This window comes from Gymnodraco acuticeps, unplaced genomic scaffold (assembly GCF_902827175.1).
Source record: "Gymnodraco acuticeps unplaced genomic scaffold, fGymAcu1.1, whole genome shotgun sequence".
In the NCBI taxonomy this organism is placed as follows: domain Eukaryota; kingdom Metazoa; phylum Chordata; class Actinopteri; order Perciformes; family Bathydraconidae; genus Gymnodraco; species Gymnodraco acuticeps.
The window spans coordinates 2,739,203-2,762,961 of NW_022990135.1; the positions used below are offsets into that span (position 1 = coordinate 2,739,203).

General features: G+C 42.5%; 1 protein-coding gene across 9 annotated transcripts in view; it reads right to left on the bottom strand.

Annotated features, from left to right (window-relative positions):
- Nucleotides 1–23,759, bottom strand: part of dmd (dystrophin) — a 182,536-nt gene that overhangs the window by 3,678 nt on the left and 155,099 nt on the right. For 6 of the 9 annotated variants that reach the window (XM_034216834.1, XM_034216837.1, XM_034216839.1 and 3 more), the window contains 16 exons: nucleotides 21,480–21,515; nucleotides 12,194–12,255; nucleotides 12,021–12,095; nucleotides 11,101–11,302; nucleotides 10,926–11,011; nucleotides 10,637–10,794; nucleotides 9,506–9,672; nucleotides 8,878–8,989; nucleotides 8,425–8,561; nucleotides 8,145–8,183; nucleotides 7,516–7,581; nucleotides 3,430–3,495; nucleotides 2,450–2,608; nucleotides 645–888; nucleotides 230–344; nucleotides 28–117 (listed from right to left, as the gene is read on the bottom strand). In XM_034216834.1, the coding sequence (XP_034072725.1) occupies nucleotides 28–117; nucleotides 230–344; nucleotides 645–888; nucleotides 2,450–2,608; nucleotides 3,430–3,495; nucleotides 7,516–7,581; nucleotides 8,145–8,183; nucleotides 8,425–8,561; nucleotides 8,878–8,989; nucleotides 9,506–9,672; nucleotides 10,637–10,794; nucleotides 10,926–11,011; nucleotides 11,101–11,302; nucleotides 12,021–12,095; nucleotides 12,194–12,255; nucleotides 21,480–21,515 (1,814 nt within the window). Of the gene's footprint in view, nucleotides 1–27; nucleotides 118–229; nucleotides 345–644; nucleotides 889–2,449; nucleotides 2,609–3,429; nucleotides 3,496–7,515; nucleotides 7,582–8,144; nucleotides 8,184–8,424; nucleotides 8,562–8,877; nucleotides 8,990–9,505; nucleotides 9,673–10,636; nucleotides 10,795–10,925; nucleotides 11,012–11,100; nucleotides 11,303–12,020; nucleotides 12,096–12,193; nucleotides 12,256–19,258; nucleotides 19,520–21,479; nucleotides 21,516–23,759 lie in introns of those variants that run through there. The other 3 variants (XM_034216838.1, XM_034216835.1, XM_034216843.1) reach the window with 2 other exon arrangements.

A 23,759-nucleotide genomic window follows, 5' to 3' on the forward strand; every position in this document is an offset into this window, starting at 1 on the left:
AGAAATGGTGGTGTTAGTGTACTGTACCATGGCTATGAGGAAACGAATTGTTGAGCTGATCCATCACTTCCTCCAGACCAGATGCATCCTGGGAAGGGCTGGACAGCTCGTCATCACCTGAAACAGGAAGACCATTTTTAGAACTACAGGCGGCTGAAACTAATGCTGAGTCATGGTCTCACATACACTAAAGCAGTTCATTGTAAGTTTAAGATGTGTGTGTTCTCACCCATGGTGTCATTAGTCTGGCTGGCGGCCACACGCAGCAGGGGGAGGGACGAGTCGGAGCGCTGCGAGGAGGTGGAGGGGGAAGAGAGGGCGGTACCATTCACCTTGGAGTCCGTCTGAGACACACACACACAAATTAAATAAACATTGGCATCCAAGCCACACAGCTTAATTACAGGAGTCAAAATTGATGAAATAAACTATAAAAGAAAATTATAGCTTTATTGCATTATTGGTCAGGTTATAACATCATTGGATTTTATTACATTTTCTGGCATTTTAAAGACATTATTACATAATTGGGTGCTTCAGTTTGTGAGTTCCTGTGTCTGTACCGGCTCCATGTTGTGTTCCAGTGTATGAACCTGCTCCAGTTGTGTGGGTGTGTGTGTGTGTGTGTGTGTGTGTGTGTGTACCTGCTCCAGCAGCTGCCTGAGGCGGTGTAGTTGTGACTCCAGCTGTTTGTTGTGATCCTCCAGGATCTGCATGCGGGCCTCCAGGCGTCCTTTGTGCTGACGCAGCAGTTTGGCCTCTGCGATGAGCTCGGCGTCGCGGGCGCTCTGCGGCGATGCCGGCATCATCTCCGGGGGCGACGGCAGCGGGGACAGGCCCTTCCTGTCGTGGGCCTTCTTCAGACGGTCGTACTCCGACTGCAGCTTCCTGTGGAGAGGTCAGCAGGAGGATCAGTCACATGTGAAGTAATAAACACACAGCTATGGCAGTGTGCGAAAAAGTACACGTCCCACCGTCCGGGACGTGTTATTTACAATATCGGACAAGTAGATCTTTCAATTGACGTTTTTCGGCCTGATTTATTGACAAATGATTGATACATTCAGTTTACAAAAGGCAGAACTCATTCGCAAATTGTACGTGTCCGCCATTGTTCGTTTAGAAGTGTTAGTTTCGGTTCTGCTTGTCGATTCCTAAGGAAATGCATCTCGCCGCTTTCTGTACAGTTAGACGGGGGCGGGGCGGAGCGGGGTGGGAAGTGTAGCACAGTGGCAGGGTTGGGAAACAAAACTTGGTTCCGAGTAGGAACAAATAACAATTGTCCGGTACCGGGATTAATAAGAGTTGTGAGGACAGGAGGCGAGGCCGAGCCCCGCAGACTGCAGCTCTCTCTATGCTCCGTATCAGCTGATCGCTGCATGGTGCAGCTCAGCATCTCTCTCTCTCTCTCTCTTTCTCTCTATCTTTCTACACACAGAGGATCCGCTGCCCGTTTAACAGCCTCATCTTTGTCAAACTTTCTTATGTTCTTTCTCTAACACGTAATGAAGGTTATTAAGCGTTTTAACTCCTATGTTGTTAATATTGACCACCATTTCCTTTATGAAGTAAAGCAGCCTCCCTGTCTGTGTCCTCGCACTGTCCTCACATCCCCGGACCCCCAGACTCAGAGGAGCACAGGGATGTCAGTATTGTTTATGAAGCAGGGTATAGAAAGTACATTATTGAAATGAAAATACTATTTATTTACTTTTACAAACAGTGAGCAGCTGGGCAGCTGCAGCATGTGTATTGCAGGACATGTGTAAGCGTGCAAGCGTCTTTGAGTTGTAGAAAAGCGCTAGGCCTATAGGCTATACATCTAATGTGTCATTATTATTATTATTATTAGGTTATGTCCTATGTGTTGGACATGTGTGGTTGGACTCTGTCTCACAGGCAGGTTGCAGTGTAACATCAGAGGAGACTGGGCTAATTGTACATTCTCAAACTGCACCACTTAGAACTAACTAAACAATGCAGAGATTATTTTTATATAATTGTATTCAATAACAGTAAGAAATTAAACGGTATGAAGTGATTTGTAAATAGGAATACAGATTTGACTTAATGTTTTCATAAATATATTTTTCTCCCAGTTTGTCATGGGACTTATTTTTACCCTCTCAAAGAACCGGAATCGAGAACCAAAAATAACCGGAATCGAAAAGCAGAACCGGAATCGTTAAAATCCAAACGATACCCAACCCTATGTGTGATGCAGTAAAAGCTTACCGCTCACTTACGTTAGCGGTGTCCTAAAAACCGTGGGAAAATGTAAAATACGATGACGAAGAAGAAGATTCCAGTGGCCCCAATTTTTGTCCATTCTGGACAAGTGAAAAATGTATTCGGACAAGTACATTGACAAACTCACTTGTCCATGGACAAGTACTCTCTAAAAACTTTTTCTCACACTGGGGAAAGGTCACTCTGTCCTGTCACTCACATGTTCTCCTGCTCCAGGTCGTTGAGGACCCTCTCCAGCTCCCCCTTCTCCTCCGTCTCCATGGAGATGAGGATCTGGGCGGGGCTGCGGGGCTGGCTGAGGGGAGAGCCTTGGTTCAGGGATTGGCAGTAGTGCTGGATCAACATGTGCTCATCATCGCTGCACACACAGACAGAGAAAATGATTTCATTGAAAGAGAACAGAAAAAAACACCACAGAAGAAGAATCTATGAAACAGAGGGGATCGTACATTTCTCTGGACATTAGATAGAAATTTGGAACACTTTAGGAAGTGTTTGTGTGGTTGTTGTGACGATGTTAATTGGGCCAGGTATTGAGATGCTGCTGCGTTCACTGCCCTGCTTTCAGCTCGTTCATTGTGAACACTGTAGGAGCTGCAGATGTGTGGCGTTTGAAGATTACTGCTCACATGAAAGTAAAACTCATTATGGGAGCAGTGTTAAGCTCTCAGTCTCTAGATGCTCCCCGCTCATCTTTTTCTCTTCATCATTCCACTTGTAAGTTATGGGGATATATTTATATTTTTACTACTTTAATTACAGGGTTACATTTTCATGTCAGACTCCTAGCACTTATTGAACAAACTTTGATCTTTTTTGCCCCTGATGGGACATTTACTTGCAGCTAGACTAAATATAGAACGCACAGACTTAGGATATACAATATATAACATAGTTCATGGACAGTTATAATCCAGGGACAGTGAGGGAAAAATCTATTCAAATAAGAATCAAGAATTGTATCTTCTAAGACTATCAATAGATTGATCAAATTCCCCAAAATCTAAATATGTGATGATAGAAACACAATAAAAACCACAACATGGGGTTGTATCCAGAACATTGAGCATATGTAACATTCATCACAATGAGCCAAAGTAAACAAAGAAGGCGGAGCCAGTTGACACACAGCCAATCAGTGAGTGAGGTCAAAGCAATCAAACAGAAAGCGGTTCTCACATGCTCTCATTGGGTGAGATACTGTCATTCAGATAAGAGCCATTACGATTCTCCATTTCTGCTAACCTGCGGAGGGGGGGGGGGAGAAACAGAGCAGTCAGTACCAGAACCACACGCAGCACGTTCTGAGGGGAGCGGACCCCTCAGAGCAGAGTTAGGATTTCCTTTGAATCGGCATATGCTGTAATCATTTCACCCTGTGTGCATCCCTCTGTAAGCGTCACTCTGTTGCATTTTATTTGATAGCGTTTACAACTGATGCACTATAAACTCAAGTTGCACCTTTTTTACAAGTTGGCTTATATTGCCTTAAAGGACCCTTGTGAAAGTGGCAACTGGCAGACAACTAACACGTAAACTGCTGTTTGTTTTGACTTAATTGTCTGACAGCCTTTAAAACATTGATTTACAGCAGTCTCATTAGTCACAAACACTGCAATAGTACTGTATGTCATGTGGGAATGGAAAATACTATGACATTTGGGTTTTTATTTGTCTATATTTTTGAGATGTCTCTGAATGGTATGTTTTTTATTTTTCCATTTATCTCCACTTTTTCCCTAGGGGCAAGGGGGGTGAATAGCTATATGGGTGGCACTAGAAATAAGTAAAAAACATGTGTTACGTAATATTGTTGAATCACAAAAAGGATAAAATAACTAAAGACAAGCCCTGTGAACACACTCCCGGCTGTTCTTCTATCATGATGAAGCAAAAAGCCAGAGATTTAAATCGCCGTGTCGCTATCTCCACTAGATCAGTTGCCGGTGGTTGGAGTGTGTGCCCAGAGCGTAAAGAGATTTCGGGGCTTTATCAGCTTGGATAAAAAAAGAAGCTTGGTGCTTGGCACTGAGTGTTTAGGCAGATGGAGTGTGACAGGTCGGTGTGTGTTTGTGCTCATAATCTGCTGCGCTACAGAAACAAGATAACCTCGTGGTTCGGAGGATCACTCCAGGCTTAATGATGTTACTTCTCCGCCCTACCACCTCCCTTTAAATCGTGCTATCTGGAATCCAACAGATCTATGCTCAACAGGGGGAGTGTGACTCAGCATGTGTTTGTGTCAGTGTATTTATACGTGTGTATGTGTGAGTGTGTGTTATCCCGAAGGCAACAGTGAGTCGTGTCAAACATTCTCTGGCAGGGGTCAGAGGTAGTGTTAATTTCGTCAGCTATTTTTTTATTTAGTTTTAGTCTTAGTCCTGTGTTAAATTTCCTTTTTAGTTTTAGTCATATTTAGTCACCTTCACCCTGTTTTTATTTAGTCAAGTTTTAGTCGACTAAAAGTCTGAGCATTTTAGTCTTATTTTAGTCAAAGAAAACTAATTATTTTAGTCTACTTTTTGTCAATGAAAACTGTCTTTTTTAGTCATCAGATTATATAGAACATTTCAGTCAAACTAGTCTAGCCAAAACCAATACTTTGTCATTTTAGTATATATAAATAAATAAGATTATATCTTGTCCTTATTTGATGAAAAACACAGGTTGAATGATAAAAAAAACGTATCCGCCTCATTGTAGCGAAAATGGGCCCAAATATCACGTTGTTTCTTTCTCCCAAGCAGTGGTGGCTTTAGACTTTTTCGTTGTCAGTAATTTTGACGGACAGGATCGTAACATTTCCGCCATAATCCATTATTACCCGTCGAGTGCACAATTTATCAATCACTCGCACTGACGGGGGGGTATTCGGTTAACGCGAGTGCGACCACTGCTCCCAAGCCCTGTTGTTGCCATTTTATTTTCTGTTAAATAAGGTTAGTTAGACCATGAGTTAGAGCATGAGTTAGACCATGAGTTAGACCCGAGTCTTCCTGACAGTTCATATTGTGCCGCTGCCCGGTGTAATTCAAATCTACCGCCGCGCGCAGCACGGACACACAGCTGCTGCCCAGCGCAGCACCGGAAATGGAACTGCTGGGAGAAAAACTGACTATCAGAGATGTAACGTTATCTTTGATAATATTTCGTCTCCTCATTTTTCGTCAACGAAAGTAAAGAGAGATTTTGGCATAGTTTTTATTTAGTAAACTACATTTTCATCTCGTCACTTTTCGTCAACGATATTGCATGATGATTTCGTTGCAGTTATTGTTTACTGCCGTCGGTGCCGTCTCGTCATCGTCTCGCTTTCGTCATGGAAAAAAAGGTCGTTGACGAACATATTTCGTCATAGTTTTAGTCAACGAAATTAACACTAGTCAGAGGTTCAGCCTCACACCGACTCCACTGAGGAATGCACGGAGGGAAAATAAGTATTTACATCCTTTACTTGAGTAAAAGTACCAATAAAAATACAGGGGCGGGGGGGCATTTCCAGTGGTGCAAAGTAAGGGACTGATTCAATAAGGGATTGATTGCCTGCTTGATTGACTCACTAGGGTTGATGTTGCTTCTAGTTCCTCAGTGGTGCATTCTGGGAGCAGTAAGCGTCACTGCACAACACTGAGATGTTTAGCATTGAGGGATTTCTCTCCTCTGAGTTCATCATTAATGACGTTTTAAAGCACATGCTGGTGAACTGGATGGCACAGGCAACATCTCAGGAGCATTAGCATATGCTATTATGGATAATTCCCCATAAAGCCAATGCATCACTTGATCATGTTAACAGATTCTAATATATGCAAAGGGATATCTTGACGTTTTTCTGAGCAAATTTGTCATTATTACGCGGCTAGTAAAATAATTGTAGCACATTTAAAGCATATGTAAGTACAGTTTTCTTTTATGCGAAAACCCCTGCCGTGATTTCACTTTTAAAAAGGGATAGTTTGAAGTGGGGTTTTATAAGGTACTTCTCCTACAGTAGATAGCGTTCGGCACTCCCCAAGTTTGGAGAAACAGACAGGAGCACCTGCAGGAAGCTAAGAAAAATCAATATCATCTTATGTGCACGCTATATTTAGAATATTTTCAATGCTTTACCTCGCTGTCAGACAGCCTTTTTCAAGGGGGAACTGAACCCTTTATGTTCTCTTCAAAGCCGACAGACTCCTTTGACAGAAAACATGATTTTACCCTGCAGGACACAGGATTGCTGGTCTGGCAGGATTAAAAAGTGCTCAGCTCAACAGAATGGTAAAGCAGTAAAACTGATATTGTTGAGGTGGGCGGTCCTCAGCAGTACATAGCTTAGCATCCTGAGGCTACTCCTGTCTGCTTTGATAAACCCTCATCGACTGTAGGTAAAACATTGACCATGACACTTCATACGACCTTACTAGATAGAGACGTCACATAAAGTGCCTGGTGATACCACATTATAATATAGTTTATCAAGGTATCCCAAAAAGATTCAACAATCATGCAAAAACTACTTTCAAAACACTAACATATACAGCCATTCATATGTTGAATAATCATCTAGAATGAGTTGTTCTAGCTCTTAAAAAGGTACTCGAATGCACCACTGATTATAAAGTGTATCAGTTGCTGTTTCTTTACTTGTGGGTTATATTATCTCTACTAAATTCCTGGGACAGTAACGTATAGACCTTAATGTAGATGGAAGACACACAAATGGGAGTTTAGTTTCCTGTACCTTTAACCCATCAGTGAAATATATTACACGACACAATTGGCGTATATATAAAACATAGAATACCATTGGACTGGCTGTATATGACAGGTGCTTGAAAGTTGGTTCACATCTGTAATGTTAAGATTAAAGATTACTTATGTAGACTCACTGTGTTGCAAACAATTGCTTTAAGTCTCTCAAACATGCCTGAGTAGGTAAATGAGAATGATGTGACTTTACACAGAGCTCATATGTGATTAAAGAATTAAAAAAGATCTTTAATAATCAGCTTTACCATCTATTAAGTGTAATAAAAAGGAAATGCTGAACCAGAGTTCCCCTGAAACACGTCAGCAAGAAATGAGGGCAGCCGATCCCCTGTGAGTTAACGGCTGCATGAACACAGCGTGGGGAAGAAGTGTGCTGGGATTTAGCTTTTTTATTCTCCATCACATCAATCCAAATGTTTCTGGTGTCTGGAATCACTGGGAAGGTGACTTCAGTTGGCAACACTGAGTCTACGCTGCGAGGAGCTGCTGTGAATGCAAAGAGTGTGTTACCGGTTGGCGTAGTGCTCGATCCGAGTGTGTGTGTCGTCGTGAGAGAGCTGAGGGGACGATCCAGGCCTGCAACACAGAGAGAGAATGGAAAACTAAGGTTTGACACTTTTTCATGTAAACGTTCGTCTGTTAAAAGCCAATAAATTAGTTTTCACCGAGATGTAAAGGTGGATGAGTACGAAAAATGTCAGGATAATCCAATTACACTTTAACATGATATATGCCAGACTCTTGAAGCACTTGAAGTGAATATTTGTCTTGCACTTCTAATTTTTCATCCTGAATGCAACTGGTGTTTCTTTCTGTGTAAATGTGTGTGTTCTGCAGAGGAATGACGATGACGCACATGCTTGTGGTATTTGTTTTTCAGGTTACTAAAATGAGCTATAACAAATGTAGCTATTACACACAGACTGTCGATCTGTTTAAAGTCAGGATCCGAGGAGAGACTCATCCTGAATCACAGATCTGCAGGGAGGTGGAGTTGTGTTTGTGAGTTTTGTTTTGGATTTAAAGAATTCAATGTTATCAAGTATTGTTGTGAGTGTTTGACCGTGTGTTTGAGCGTGTGTGTGTGTGTGTGTGTGTGTGTGTGTGTGTGTGTGTGTGTGTGGGGGTAAGGTACTCACGCATGGTCTACAGGCCAGAAGTTGATCAGGGTAACAGGACTGAAAGACAAAAAAAACACAGATGATGACACATCACAGCAAGGCATGATGGGAGCTGAATCATGAAAGGCAGAGTCATCATTTGTCATTATGAGCCAAAAGCACCCTTATGTGTATTTAGAGCCAAAACTAGTATAATGTGGATTTCCATAATCTTAAGTATTCATCCTCTTAAGATGCTTATCTCTTTATGGTGTTTCAGTGTAATGTTCTTAGCATGATCTGTGTGTGTGAGACCCACGTTTCCATGTTGTCCCCCTCCAGGATGGTCTGCACGGGCAGGTAGCCCATGCGGGGGTGTTTGGCGAAGTAGCGCTTGGTCCTGAACTTGTTCTTCAGCACCTTGGCAAAATCCCTGACATCCTCCCCTGACGTAGTCTGCAGAGAGACAGGGCACAAAGGGCACATTGTTCATTCATGGAAGTGGGGCAAACACACACACACACGCACCTTGTAGAACATGTCTATTATTTCAAGCCCTTTTGCTCTTATTCACACATCTAGCGAGTGAAGTTAGCTTTGGAGGCTAACGTGAGTCCTTTATATGAAGACTCTGAAGTGCAGAGGCCTAGAATATGGTTTTCACTTCATAACCAGCGCAAGCACATTATTCAAGAAGTCTGGCACCCTAACATTTCCATTATCCCAATTTTCCTACACACAATGCAGAGCAGGAATATAAATACATTCATACCGGAGTGCAGTACTCGACCATGGGGTACTGCATCTTATGTCCCTTGGCGACGCGACCGGAGAAGAAGCAGCTTTGGCAAATGTCATAGTTGAAATGCTTCAGACTCCGATATCTGGGGACGGAAAGCAGGGGAGGTCAAGAAAGCCCAGACAAAAGGAGGAGGGTAGGAGAGATGTGGGAGTGAAAAGAAAAGAGAGCAAGGAGAAAAAGGGAGAAGGTGGAGAAGCAGGAGGAAATAAAAGGGGGATTTATGGCTGTGTTTTCTCCAGGGTAGGAGTAGTTAAAGTTCTTTCAGCCAAGTAACTAAATGACATATTTATTCCCTTCATTAAAATGTATCACTGTCAAGAATAGCACAGACACACCTCCTTTAAGGGCTCAACCTGAAGCGGGACGAAAAGCTTCCTGAGCATTAAAGGGCTGAGGCTACACATATAACAGCCAGTATAATCACACCATCAATCAGTTATACGTACTCATAGGCTGCTCTATTGCTCTGCTACTTCTCATGTTTATATAAATATTGTTCATTTCTTTTGATTTGTAAAATAATATGTGGAAACATGTGTTCCTTAAGGCACATTTGCGCTGTGCATGAGGAGTGGTGATGCTTTATGGTTGTACGCACCTGAACCCGATGATGGGACACTCCTTGCAGATGTTACACTTGGCCTGGTGCTTGGCGGTCTCTGCAGCGGCCACGCGATGCAGGACGGGTAACCACACCATGGACTGAGGCTCCAGGCGCATCCAGTCCAGGAACATGGCCGCTTCCAGCTCCGGTTTGTTGTTGGCCTGGACAAGAAGAAGTCATGGTGAGCATAGTGTGTAAATCAATCAAAACATGACCTGATTGTATACTATTAATGGGTATTTAGTCTGTATCCGAGCTTTAGTCTCTGTAATCGTTAAAAGTTGAATTTTTGTCAAAAAACTGTTAAAAACCCATTTCTTTATCCCCTTTGAACACACACATTTGACTCAATCCTAGATACGACTTCCTGTACCAGAGATATTAGAGAAGAGAACCAAATATTGATAAATACGGCGCTGAAAATAGTCCCAAGCAAATAAACCATTTCATGATGACTGTTAAAAACACTCTCTTGCTATAAATAAAAGAGTTGGACAGACGGGGAAAATTACCCAGAGACAACATGTTGGCTTCATCCACCGCTCTCCCCTCAGCAGGGACTCTGGGAACTCCGGGGTTTTGGAGTTTCCATGGAATTGACCCCCCCCCCCCATGTCCCTCTTTCTGTCTCACGCCCACATGCATACTGGGGGAGGGAGCAGCTGGGATGATGCTAAGCTAACTCCAGCAATTTTAGGGCTACATAAGATGAGATGGTCCACCTCATGTGTGTGTGTGTCTTAGTAGAAGATTTCCAGCAACATCTCTGCAGCTGTTAGGGATCATTTGCAGGCTGTGGTTCATGCAAAGACTCTTACTCTGGCCCTGTTTACTGGAGTCATGAACTTTTGTTATCCTTTTGTTTTATAATCCTTGGTTTTATCATTTTTTTGTCCTGTTCTCTAAATCTCTGAGCAACAATCCATTTGCCCTTTTTTAACTAGACAAGCATTGTGACATTGTGTGCACTGTGCTCATATGTTAGATTCGTCTAGAGGGCCTCGGGCACCAGTGCATGTGGCTTTTGCAGTCCTCTTATCATCATGCATGAGTGCCTTTATTATGACTAAGATAACTCCAAACCAAAAGCTAAAAAAGAAGAGTTTGTGTGAGGGAGCTACGTACAAACTGGAAGCAGCTGCGGACGGAGGGCTCGATGTTGGAGCCGCCGAAGGAGGCGACCTCTCCGAGCTGCCGGGGGATCTGGATGGAGTCGTGGAGGAGGAGGCCCAGGCGCCGCTGGTCACAGAAACCTGTCGCACTGGCAACCTGTCTGAACAAGACTGGACAGAGGAGAGGTAGACAGTTACAAGATTACCACATACATTACTACATGCATCCCAAAGGTGGGTTATACCTCAAATATTGTAATTGTTTGTCATCAAAGTGCCTAATGTGTGTGTGAGTGACTTACATCTGTATTTATCCTCCAGGTGAGCCTTGCAGAGTGAGATGATTCCAGTCTTGAACGACAGGGTTCGGATCTTTCCGGTGCGACCACTGACCAAACAAACAAAACAAACATGTGAGCATGAATTCCATCTAACTCCGACTGTCCTACTACTACGTTGTGCTTGTACTTGACGTACGTGTCGTAGACGTTGAGCAGCCAGTTGAGGCACATGTCCACACACAGCGGGACGTTGACCAGGTGAGAGTGGCTCTGCTCCAGCCGCTGGTACAGGCTGGTCAGACAGGTGACCAGCTGCGCGATGTCCAGCAGCTGCTCGTTCTGCTTCAGAGCGTGCTGCTCGAACACCTCGCACGCCATCTGCATGCTCAGCAGATCCACTGCACCCGGAAACAGAGGATTGTGGGTTAGCAGACACACAGCTGAGCTCACTGTCCTCCATCAAAAGCTGCTGACCTTAAGGTGTCCACTACAAGGTTGGGAGGGGTACTTTAGAAATGTATTCAGTAACCTAATCTTAGTATCACTATATCAAGTAATGTAATCTGATTACTTTACATCACTTTCGGACGTACTCAATATCAAATGAAATGCAAATAAAAACAAGACTATTTCCATAATAAAACATTGTTTAAGATATATTTATTTTGATATCCTCCTTTCCATAAATAGTGTTATGTGCTATACGGCACGATCCAGCTATCCGCCCTAAAACATATCACACATACTGTAACAGCTCGTAGGCGGCTCACACTCCTCAGTGAGAGACGAGAAGGATGAGTAAACACACACACACACACACACACATACGTAGACTATCAGAGCAGAGATGGCAAGAGAAGAGAGAAGAAGAAAAAGAGGAGGAGGTGGAAGACAGAATAGACAAAGGAGGAAATGAAGGGAGACGATGGAGAAGAAGAACGCCGTGGCAAATGAGGTGAATTTAAGAGAACAGACGTGGAAAGGAAGAACAAAGGAGGAGTGTAGGAGGGCTGGAACACAATAAGAGAAACAATCATGGACACAGAGAGCGTACTTGAACTATATGTGATGCACATTCAGGAGAAGTATAGAAAACTATATATAGAGAGTACTTACAGCAGAGAGCCTTCTGGAGGCGTCTGAGCTTCATGGCTGTCCGGTAGGCCGAGAATCGAACATTGTTCAGGTCGGCTAAAGGGCGAGAAAAAACAGAGTTAGGGATGAAGAGCAAGGAGACATCGGTGGTCACGGCTCCATTATTTCTGTCTGTGTATGAATTGGCATCTCACCCAGAGACTGGTAGAGCTCGGCCATCTTGGGATGATCCCAGCATGTTGTTTGGGTCTGGTGGCTGGAGAGGGATTAAAAAAGATGGAATGGTCAGATGTCGAGTAGATCAAACACATCATCATCCTAAAGCTCCCCTTATTGGTCATGAAACATAGCGCTACATTTGCTAATTAACACTGCTGAGTTTTGCAGGTACCAGAATGTTGTTATACCTTTAATTGTTGAATGATTACATATTTGATTGGATGATGACCCTAGAGGAAGTGTTATGGATCGTCAAAGTCCTTACATCTCATACTGATGGGAACATGATTGCCTGGACCAAATGCAATCCATCCAATGATTGACACTGACATCTCCAGGGACCATGAATGTCTGTTTAATGTCAATATAGCCAATCGTTGAGATTTCTGAGCCTGGACCACAGCCATGACTGTCTAACGCTGCCATCACATCATGTATTTCAAGCCTTGTACATTATCCATATTCACAGGACTTATAGAACACTGGTTGTGTAAAATAGACATATATATATGTCAAATCTGAAGGTTATTATTTAAACAGCATAAGAACATCATACTAGTGTCCAGCGACTGCCTTCCTAAAACAAGGAAAAGCCTGTAACATAAATGATCATACGCACTGATGAATTAGCTTCCTTTAAATCCCACACTATGACATTAATCCTAGTTTCTCTCTTCTATATTCTAAAAAATGACAAGCTACCGTGATAGAGGAAGAGAGGAAGAAAGAGGACACGGAGGGATACATGGCTGCTGTGTCATTCTCCCCTCACACATCCTCTCCTCGTGACTGCTGCTCGCCACTCACAGGAGACTTGCCTGTGAGTGTGTGTGTCAGTTAAAACAGTCAAAAGGGAACATGTGTGTGATTCATGCATTCAGAACGGCAGGCTTCTCTTCCATGTACTGTAACAGAATATGATAATGTTTAAAGAACTAGTGTTGATTTCAAGTATTTTTCCCACATGTTTTCAAATAATGGGTTTATTAGTAGTACAGTACTGCATCATATCATACAAGCATGTGTATCATGTGTTTTTGTATATAAAAAGTAGCCAGTAACAGGAGTGTGAAATAAATCTAGTGGAGTAAAAAGTGAGATATTTGCCTCTAAAAAGGCAGTAGGGTGGAAGTATAAAGTAGCATAAACTGTAAATACTCAATGTCAAAATAGTATTTAAGTACAGTAATGGTACTTAGTGACATTTAACCTGAAGCTTACATACATGTGAACAATAGGTGTGCTAAGAGGGCGATCCATAGTGAACCAAACAAACTGCTAAAAAAATAACACCACTTTTTAAAAATGCAGTGCTGCTGAGCGCTCCTCCACTGTTTTCTGCTTTATAATTCAGTCCTGAGGCGCGTTGTCACACAAACGGACCCCTCCCCTGATGCTAAAAGCACACATGTCGAGTCGATGGCACACAAGCGTACCTGCAGTTAACCTTTGTGTGAAAAGCAGCCAAACAATAATCCATATGCTGCTTTTCCCCCCGCATCGCCCTTGTTCTCCTCTCTCCCATACTCACACTCCAGATAATGAGGAGAGGGGTCCCATGGTGAAGAGCTACTTAAAAATCCTCAAAGCTCCGAGTCTGTACTAACAGTAGCTCAGTCACTCAGCAAGGGCCACTCGTACAAATGCTCCTATTAGCCGCACTGAGTCAGTGCTGCTAGATATGGGATGCTAACTGACAACTGATGGAGTTTAGTGCACTAAATCAGCTGAGACAAAACAGGAATCCTTGAGAAAGATGGGGAACCTGCAGATGCTCAGTAGCAAAAACTATAATAAGGAGCACTTCTATTTTCATATAAAACTGAAGTGATCCCATGCATTTCCCCCCCTAAAGAGATCTTTGCTGTAAGATGGAACCTTACATTCCCTGACCTGCCACACCACCCATTTAGGGGTTAATGCTTTGTCTCTTTCTTTGTGCTTTTTTTTTTTTTTTTAAAAAGCAGACACTGTGTGCCAACATGTTGATAATGCATGGTAACCTGTCAGAAGATAAACTACTGCACACTGGGCGAGGCTGGCGGAGCAGTCGTGGATCTGCTGCCTTGCTCGAGGGCGACCTGATTGAAGCTGACAAGCATAAGGAACAGCATTCAACATTCACAACCCCCCGGCCACCATTTACCGGGATAGAAGAAGTAAAGAAAAATAGCTGGTTTAAATAAAATAACTTCGCAAAAAAAACACAAGAAAATGGAAATAAATAAAGATACAATTCCTTTGAGTGTGCTTATGTCTGATTTTACATGGCATTGTTTAATTCTCCCAAATAAATCCTGATATATCAAGTCTATCAATAACACCGTAATTAAAAAAAGGTTTGTTACAACGGAGACAATGAAATGATGGCCAAAAGTTCTATTTACAACCACAAAAGCAGGATAAGAAACCATGTTCTGTCTGCCTGTCTATTGATCTTCTCTGCTCCGTTTAAGTAATACGTACAGCAACACACACACACACACACACACACACACACACACACACACACACACACACACACACACACACACACACACACACACACACACACACACACACACACACACACACACACACACACACACACACACACACACACACACACACACACACACACACACACACACACACACCACACACACACACACACACCACACACACACACACACAATCAGTGAGCAGAGACAACGAAACATGATTCAATGATGAGTAGACGATAGGCAAGACTAACCAATGGACTGTAGAAACTCTCCACTAATAGACTGTCTGACAGTGATGGCCATTAATGGAGTCCCCAGTGTGGGAGGTGATCCAAATTAAAAATAAAGGTTTTCAAGTATCTATAAAAAAAGAATTGTCAAGTTTCATGGACTTTTTGAGAAGGTTCCAACTTTAGCGGGTAATTTTTACTGTCAAAATCACTCAAAGTGGTGTCGCACTGATGTGGAAATAACACTAGCTTTGGAACATTGGCCAGCTTCATTTTTAGCATTTGTCTGCATGCACATACATGAAGGGTCTGTCCACTGTAAACCTTTAAAACTACAGTCAAGGATCTACAAATGATTGAACTGGAACAAAGTGATATGTAATTCTTCACGCTTTTTACTTTATGACCTTTGGCAAATGTTTTGTTTTCACAGCCTCTGCTTTCTGGATTAATCAATGTGCATGAAAGGAGGGAGAAACATCTTTTGAAGCTTTTGGCTTTAAAACCACTGGTAAATATGAGTTATTGTAGATAACACTTGGAACAACTGTTCTCTCATGAAACAGCTCATTGACGATTTTATAAACCCTTTTAAAACAGGCCCAATCTATCATCGGCTTCATTGTCACTATTTATCAGATCCGATGTTTGTGTGTAGGCTGTCTGCAGATTATCTACCCAGCAAGACTAAATGCTTAATTAGTTTGACTTTGTAGACACAAGCAGTGATTTTTCATGATTTTAAAATACAGATCCAACTACTTTGAATAAGTACAGATGTATAATAACTGATATTACTGACTCATACATGAAGTATGGGATGAATGTATGTAAATGCCCAATTGCAGGGATTACCAAAACTAAATCCAAATCTTTAGGATCGGAAATCGTTGTCAGATCAGACCACAATTGAATGCAACCATATATAATCCAGTGAGATCATTTTGAATACCAGCCCCTCCGTAGTGGTGAAAATAGTATAATCTTTAAACATTTGTTTTTTCTTATACAGTGGGGCAAAAAGTATTTAGTCAGCCACCAATTATGCAAGTTCTCCCACTTAAAAAGATGAGAGGCCTGTAATTTTCATCCTAGGTATACCTCAACGATGAGAGACAAATGAGAAGAAAAAAAATCCAGAAAATCACATTGTCTGATTTTAAAATAATTTATTTGCAAATGATGGTGGAAAATAAGTATTTGGTCAATAACAAAAGTTCATCTCAATACTTTGTATATACCCTTTGTTGGCAATGACAGAGGTCAAACGTTTTCTGTAAGTCTTCACAAGGTTTTCACACACTGTTGCTGGTATTTTGGCCCATTCCTCCATGCAGATCTCCTCTAGAGCAGTGATGTTTTGGGGCTGTCGCTGGGCAACACAGACTTTCAACTCCCTCCAAAGATTTTCTATGGGGTTGAGATCTGGAGACTGGCTAGGCCACACCAGGACCTTGAAATGCTTCTTACGAAGCCACTCCTTTGTTGCCCGGGCGGTGTGTTTGGGATCATTGTCATGCTGAAAGACCCAGCCACGTTTCATCTTCAATGCCCTTGCTGATGGAAGGAGGTTGTCACTCAAACTCTCACGATACATGGCCCCATTCATTGTTTCCTTTACACGGATCAGTCGTCCTGGTCCCTTTGCAGAAAAACAGCCCAAAGCATGATGTTTCCACCCCCATGTTTCACAGTAGGTGTTCTTTGGATGCAACTCAGCATTCTTTCTCCTCCAAACACGTCTAGTTGAGTTTTTACCAAAAAGTTATATTTTGGTTTCATCTGACCATATGACATTCTCCCAATCCTCTTCTGGATCATCTAAATGCTCTCTAGCAAACTTCAGACGGGCCTGGACATGTACTGGCTTAAGCAGGGGGATACGTCTGGCACTGCAGGATTTGAGTCCCTGGCGGCATAGTGTGTTACTGATGGTAGCCTTTGTTACTTTGGTCCCAGCTCTCTGCAGGTCATTGACTAGGTCCCCCCGTGTGGTTCTGGGATCTTTGCTCACCGTTCTTGTGATCATTTTGACCCCACGGGGTGAGATATTGCGTGGAGCCCCAGATCGAGGGAGATTATCAGTGGTCTTGTATGTCTTCCATTTTCTAATAATTGCTCCCAGTTGATTTCTTCACACCAAGCTGCTTACCTATTGCAGATTCAGTCTTCCCAGCCTGGTGCAGGTCTACAATTTTGTTTCTGGTGTCCTTTGACAGCTCTTTGGTCTTGGCCATAGTGGAGTTTGGAGTGTGACTGATTGAGGTTGTGGACAGTTGTCTTTTATACTGATAACGAGTTAAAACAGGTGCCATTAATACAGTTAACAAGTGGAGGACAGAGGAGGCTCTTAAAGAAGAAGTTACAGGTCTGTGAGAGCCAGAAATCTTGTTTGTTTGTAGGTGACCAAATACTTATTTTACCGAGGAATTTACCAATGAATTCATTAAAAATCCTACAATGTGATTTCCTGGATTCTTTCTGCCCATTCTGTCTCTCATAGTTGAAGTGTACCTAGGATGAAAATTACAGACCTCTCATCTTTTTAAGTGGGAGAACTTGCACAATTGGTGGCTGACTAAATACTTTTTTGCCCCACTGTATGCTAATACAGAAATATCACATTGTTTTCTTGATTCTGCAATCAGAGCCAGTGTCATTGATTAGTCATTCAAACACCAAGACACCTGAACGGGAAAGGCTTGCAGCTCGAATGTGGAAAAGTTTCTTCTGTCTGACTGCAGAAACGTGCCCTAAAAACCACACATCAGGATGGGCTAGATCCTGTGGTTGATAATCATCCACACTGAATACAAAGACAACACACACACACACACACACACACACACACACACACACACACACACACACACACACACACACACACACACACACACACACACACACACACACACACACACACCATAACAATCGTGCCTGAGCACGTCAGCACCACCATCCAGCAACTAGAGTTGGATCTGTTTGTGTTATGGATGTATATCCATCAGCTGTATTTAATCAGTGCCCACACACACACACACACACACACACACACACACACACACACACACACACACACACACACACACACACACCACACACACACACACACAACACACACACACACACACACACACACACACCACACACACACACACACAACACACACACACACACACACACACACACACACACACACACACACACACACACACACACACACACACACACACCTGCAATCACATTGGTGCCAAACATCTGCACCAGCCAGTTCACATTCCCTGCTCCCATTTCACCATCACACATGAATAGGTCCATGCCATATCAGTGCAGGACAACCACATCTCTATGTACAGCTGACCACTGATCAGCAGATGATCTGGAGGAACTGCACACATGCACCTTCAGCGCCGCTGTTTGCGATGGAAAAATAAGGCCTGGCGTTATTTCCCATCCGAAAATAGACCAACATTAAAATATCCGCACAGAAACCGTGCAAAAACGCACTGATCCAGCCCGGGCTGCTCTGCTGGCACGGAGGTGATTGTATTTGCACCTCCGTGTGTTGCTGTGAAGGAATGCAACACAGTGACACAATGCCGCTCCGCACGGCTCTTTTCTCTAAGCCAAATGCATACATTATCGCAAATCCCTTTCGGGGCACCGTTTGCATTCTTAAGGCACTCAATGCCCTTGTTTTTATTCCAACATGGCAGCGACGAGCCATTGAAAGGGTGCAAAGTGAGGCTTCAGAGTTTAGGATCCGGAGGGGGACAGCGGGGCGAGGAGCCTCACCGGGCCGTGCACCTCGCCTGGTTCCCCGGCAACAACCACTATCAACAGCCACTGGGAAGAAACGGGCTGGTAGGGTTTAATGGCTACCAAAAACAATAGTTTTCCTCCCTTTTCATGGAGGTGTTAACATCCCGTTTATATTTGATGCACGATTTGCTTCATCTCTTATATGCAAACATGTATTTTAAACCTCTGAATACTGTGACATGCTGCAGAATTATCGGCAAAATGTAGGCTATTTAAAATACTTGAAATGCATTTTGGAGTAAGAAAATATTTTTCTCATGTCCAATATAAAATGTCAATGTACATATGTCCAGAATTTGAGGCTGTTTTTGCGCATATTCTGTACTACAGTGAAATAATGTGCGTTTTCTGCTGAGTGTGGGGGATAGCTCTGCTCCTCTGCTGGCCATGAACACCCACAGTCAGTGTGAGGTCCGTGAGAAAAGGTTTACTGCATTACGAACAGCACAATTACCATCACCATTATTAATCACCACCATAAACAGCCCCCCAGCCCAGCACTCACTTCCGAAGCTGCTCCCGCATCGCCGGCCGATCACAGCGCTCAGCGTCCAGCAGAAATGAACCGATTCCCGGGCAGAACCGAGGCAATGTACCGACCCCCTCCGCGGTCCGACCAAGCGTCCTCTACCACCGGAGAGAGGCGTACGAGATTAACGTGTGTAGCCTACGTATGTGTGTATGTGTGTGTTCCTCTGCAAGGTAGCGGTTGCAGAGACGGACTGGCCAGCGAAACACGATGGTCAATTCACCCGAGTGCAACGGAGACCACTTCCGTTTCAGGTTTCCAAAATAAAACCTTCCACCTGAACAATGCTGGGCTCTTTTTAAAAAAATGTTTTAAAGCTGTATAAGTAAATATCCTAGTGTGTTTTGCCAAGTTAATGTTGTACAGAATGTTTATTTTACAGCATATGTTCCTTTTCCTATTGTTAGATCAAGTATGGACTGCCATCGATGCAACAACACAATCCCTCATGTAGTAATAACTATCATTATGTATATCTCTAAGGTTTTTTTGGGTCAGGTTTAAAGCCAGAAATATATTTGAAAGGAGGAGATAGAGGGGGTGATGACACACAAAAAGGGACCCAGTACATGGGGTGCATCAACACTTTAATAACAGTTTAATAACTTCCAAATGTATGTATGGATATGTACTACTATTTTGCAATGATGTGATAAGCTGTTTTTACATAAGAGGACATTCCCTGATTTTACATCAGGGTCCCCAAGGTTTTTTTTCAGCCATAGCCATGTTGATGGTTAAACAATTTGACATATGTTGTCATTTTTTTTTTTTTTTAAATACCCAACATAGTTCATGCCTTTATTTTGAAATTCAACACCGCTCACTTCTGGTCTAGCCCTATCTGCATCTTGGAAACTTCACGCAATTTAGCTAGACGAGGCGGATGTCAGGCTCCCTGCCTCTGCCTCCCTTCCCCCCATCCCGCTGTTTCTGAGAGCAAAGGAGCCTCTACACACCATCCGAGGAGGTTTTTCACCTCCCTGACGAGAGGGAGGGAGAGGGAGAGAGGCTCTTTGCTTTTCAAGGCACACATATTTTCACATTCAAGGCTGAGACAGAGATAGAAAGAAAGAGGGGCAAAAGAAAGAGGAAAAGTGGGAGAGACAAAAGGATTTTTTCTTTACAAGGTACACAGGAGAGAAGAGACAGGAAGAGAGAGAGAGAGAGAGAGAGAGAGACGAGAGACGAGAGGAAGGAGGAGAGAGAGAGAGAGATGAGAAGAGAGAGAGAGAGAGAGAGAGAGAGAGGAGAGAGAGAGAGAGGACGAGAGAGATGAGAGAGAGAGAGAGAGGAGGTGGGAGGGGGGTTTCTTGCTTGGAGAATCTGTGTTCAAGGCTTGAGAAATGTAGGCTATGTTGCACCAGCAAAAAGAGGGAACAGCCCTGTAATTTATAGGACAAGTCTCAACTGTTATGTTATCCCATCACAACAGTGTGTCTGTGTACCTGAGTGTGTGTAGGTGTGTGAGGGACGGATTCAACACAACTTTCATGATTGCTGATTTTAGGCTCTCGGACGTCATTTTGCAGCTGACTGTGTTTGTGTAGGAGGTTGTGGATTTAGACTGACTCCACTCGTGGGGGAGGATGCTCGCAGTGAGGCAAATCAAACACACCCTCACAGGACGGATAGGCAAGGTGGATGTAGCAGCTTTGAGTTTGAAACCATCTCCAGAAGCAGATAATTGAATGTGCACAAGAAGCAGTTGGTGTGCCATATGTTTCCCGCTGTGTGGGTTTATAGTGTGTGAAGTCTGCAATGCGTGCAAGGACACTATGTGGCCAAATGTATGCAGACACGCCTGTAAACATTGCACACTTTTGGGCTTGCTTTCATGGCTTGAAACCCTTCGAAAAGAGAAGCAACAGAAGTAGAAGTAACCTGACTTTTATCCCGTGCATGTATCAAACCTATTTTACATTTCCCATGATGCAACTCAATGACGTCTTTCATTAGATCCACCCAGCCCATACTTTTGGCCATGAAATGTGCATTATGTGTGTGATATAAATCCATATTTTATTATATATTATGTGTGCATGCTGTGTGTGCATGCTGTGTGTGTGTGTGTGTGTGTGTGTGTGTGTGTGTGTGTGTGTGTGTGTGTGTGTGTGTGTGTGTGTGTGTGTGTGTGTGTGTGTGTGTATGTGTAGACAGGTGTGTAGGTGTGTGGGTGTGGTCAGCTGGCACTCACAGGGTCTCCGTCATCAGGTCAGGTCCAGCTTTCTCACTGCATGAAGAGGAGAATCTGTCACTTCTCTTTCCCTCCCTCCTTCCTCCTCCTCCTCTTTTTCTCTTTGGTGAATGTGTTTCTCTCACTTGCAGTTAAATCAGCGTCAAACATTAAAGTGTTAACTCAAACACACCACACTACTAGTTAGTGATTACCAAATCCATGCAATCTACTGTATGATGTCTCCACTGAAGAACGAGCAGGAAGTGGGATAGATCAATCCCACTGTGGGGCTCTTCTGACCAATGGGTAAGGAATGTGAGGTGGAGAGTTAATTCTGTGTCAATGGAAGGATAAAGGCCTAATCACCTCAAAAATGGTTGTGTAATTCTAAAATAAATTGAGCTAGAAGCTTTGTGACGAAGCTACTCCTCACAAATGTTCAATGAACCATAGGGAGATAGAGACAGTAGTGAAAAACGGTGTCGAGACGGCACATTTTCCAGCTCAGTTAATTAAGGGGTTTATTTGGATTTGTTTATTTTAGTGCTGTCGAGTTTTTGTGAGTATTTTACGATGTTCTTCTGTTCAAATACACTAGCTGAAACTATGCACCACGCAAATATAACACAAGCCAACATTAGCTATTCTAAGCTACATGCCATACCTTGTGTGCGTCTTATTGTTTATACTTTAGACTTTTATTTGTAAGAAGAGAAAAGTCTTCCTTTTTTTTTTAAAGTGCAGAATCCAAAGTTCCTAACCTAACCGCTACCAAAAACATCTAATTTAGCAGGAACTGCATGTTGTGCTAAGATTTATTTTGTATTATCACATCAACATGTTTAACTCAGTGAGTTGCTGTAACAGCACGCCTGTTTGTGCACCCTGCGGTGCTGAGGCACAAGCTGCAAGACAGAGCTCACTACTGTGCAACACCCCCCCCCTCCAAGACGTATGCTATCTGCTGATGGGTGCTGAAAAGTCCTGAACAGTCTCTGAACGGTCTCCCAGCATCCACAGAAACCCAACTGCTCTACAAGCTGGTTTTGAGACATAATGAAGGAGATAATGTATATTTTGAGTTAACATTCTATAATTATAAATACACATTCTAGAATTGCCATTGTATGAATATCATGAGACCTTGGAAGCGCTATCAAGTCAAAACCAATCTAATTCCTTCAGGTGGCAAATAATAAGCCAATACTGCATAACTACCACATGTTGATGTTCTGACCCAGGGTCGATTCGCTGTGGTTACCTAATGCTATCTGGGGCTACATGTATATATGTATAAATGGATTAATGAAGGAATATATGTGCTTAATGTGAAAGGACAAACCGTTAGATGAATTATTCAAAGCAACAAAGACAGAGAGGCTAAATGGATGCATGTTAGGCACACGGCAAGCCAACAACAAACTGAAGTTAGCAGACAAGCAACACTGCATCAATCCAGCTCAAAGGATTGAAAGTCAATATTTTGGCAGCATCTCACTTCCTTAAAAACAGACAATAGACTTTTAGAAATATACCAGATCATTATTTTATAGTGTTTTCTGTTGTCTCACTTTGAGAATGCACACACTGAAACAGACACGGCGAATGTCAGTCACAATAATCTAACCCTAACCCTTCATTTTCATCCACATTACTCAAACAAAGGCTGGTTTATTAAAAAGACTTATCCATTTGCAGAACATTTCATTGAAATCAAATCCTCCAGTATTTTTCTGAAATATTTAGGAATTAAATAATTGAACCTTAAAAGAGAGACATACATTTGTAGGCTCAGCAGGCTAAATGAAGAACTTCTGTAGAGTACACTGGATTATACTCGTCAAAGAACAATATTACATTCTCTTCAGGGATTAATGTATTAAGGCAACAACAGATTGACAAAAACATGAGTGGGTTATTCATCCAAATGTAAAAATTGAAAGGAATAAGGTAGAAAAATACTTTATTTGCATTGTTGTATAAATATGATTACAACCTTTCCCCTACTAAGATTGATTTTGTCAAACAATATTTCGAAAAAGTTGGTTGTAATATTGTATAAATGTTTATTTATATTTATCTTGTCAATGTCAGCCAAATATTTCATTTGTTTTGGCTATATTTATAAACCTGCCTTGCCTTGATACCAACATATTTTTTTACAATTATTTCTAATACTTTTGCCAAGTTGGATACTTCTTTTTGTGCCAATGCACAGAACAGCGCTTTAAGTTTATTAAAAGGTTAGTACACTCAGGTGAGAAATCCGTGCTCATTCCATGACATTTAACCAGACCA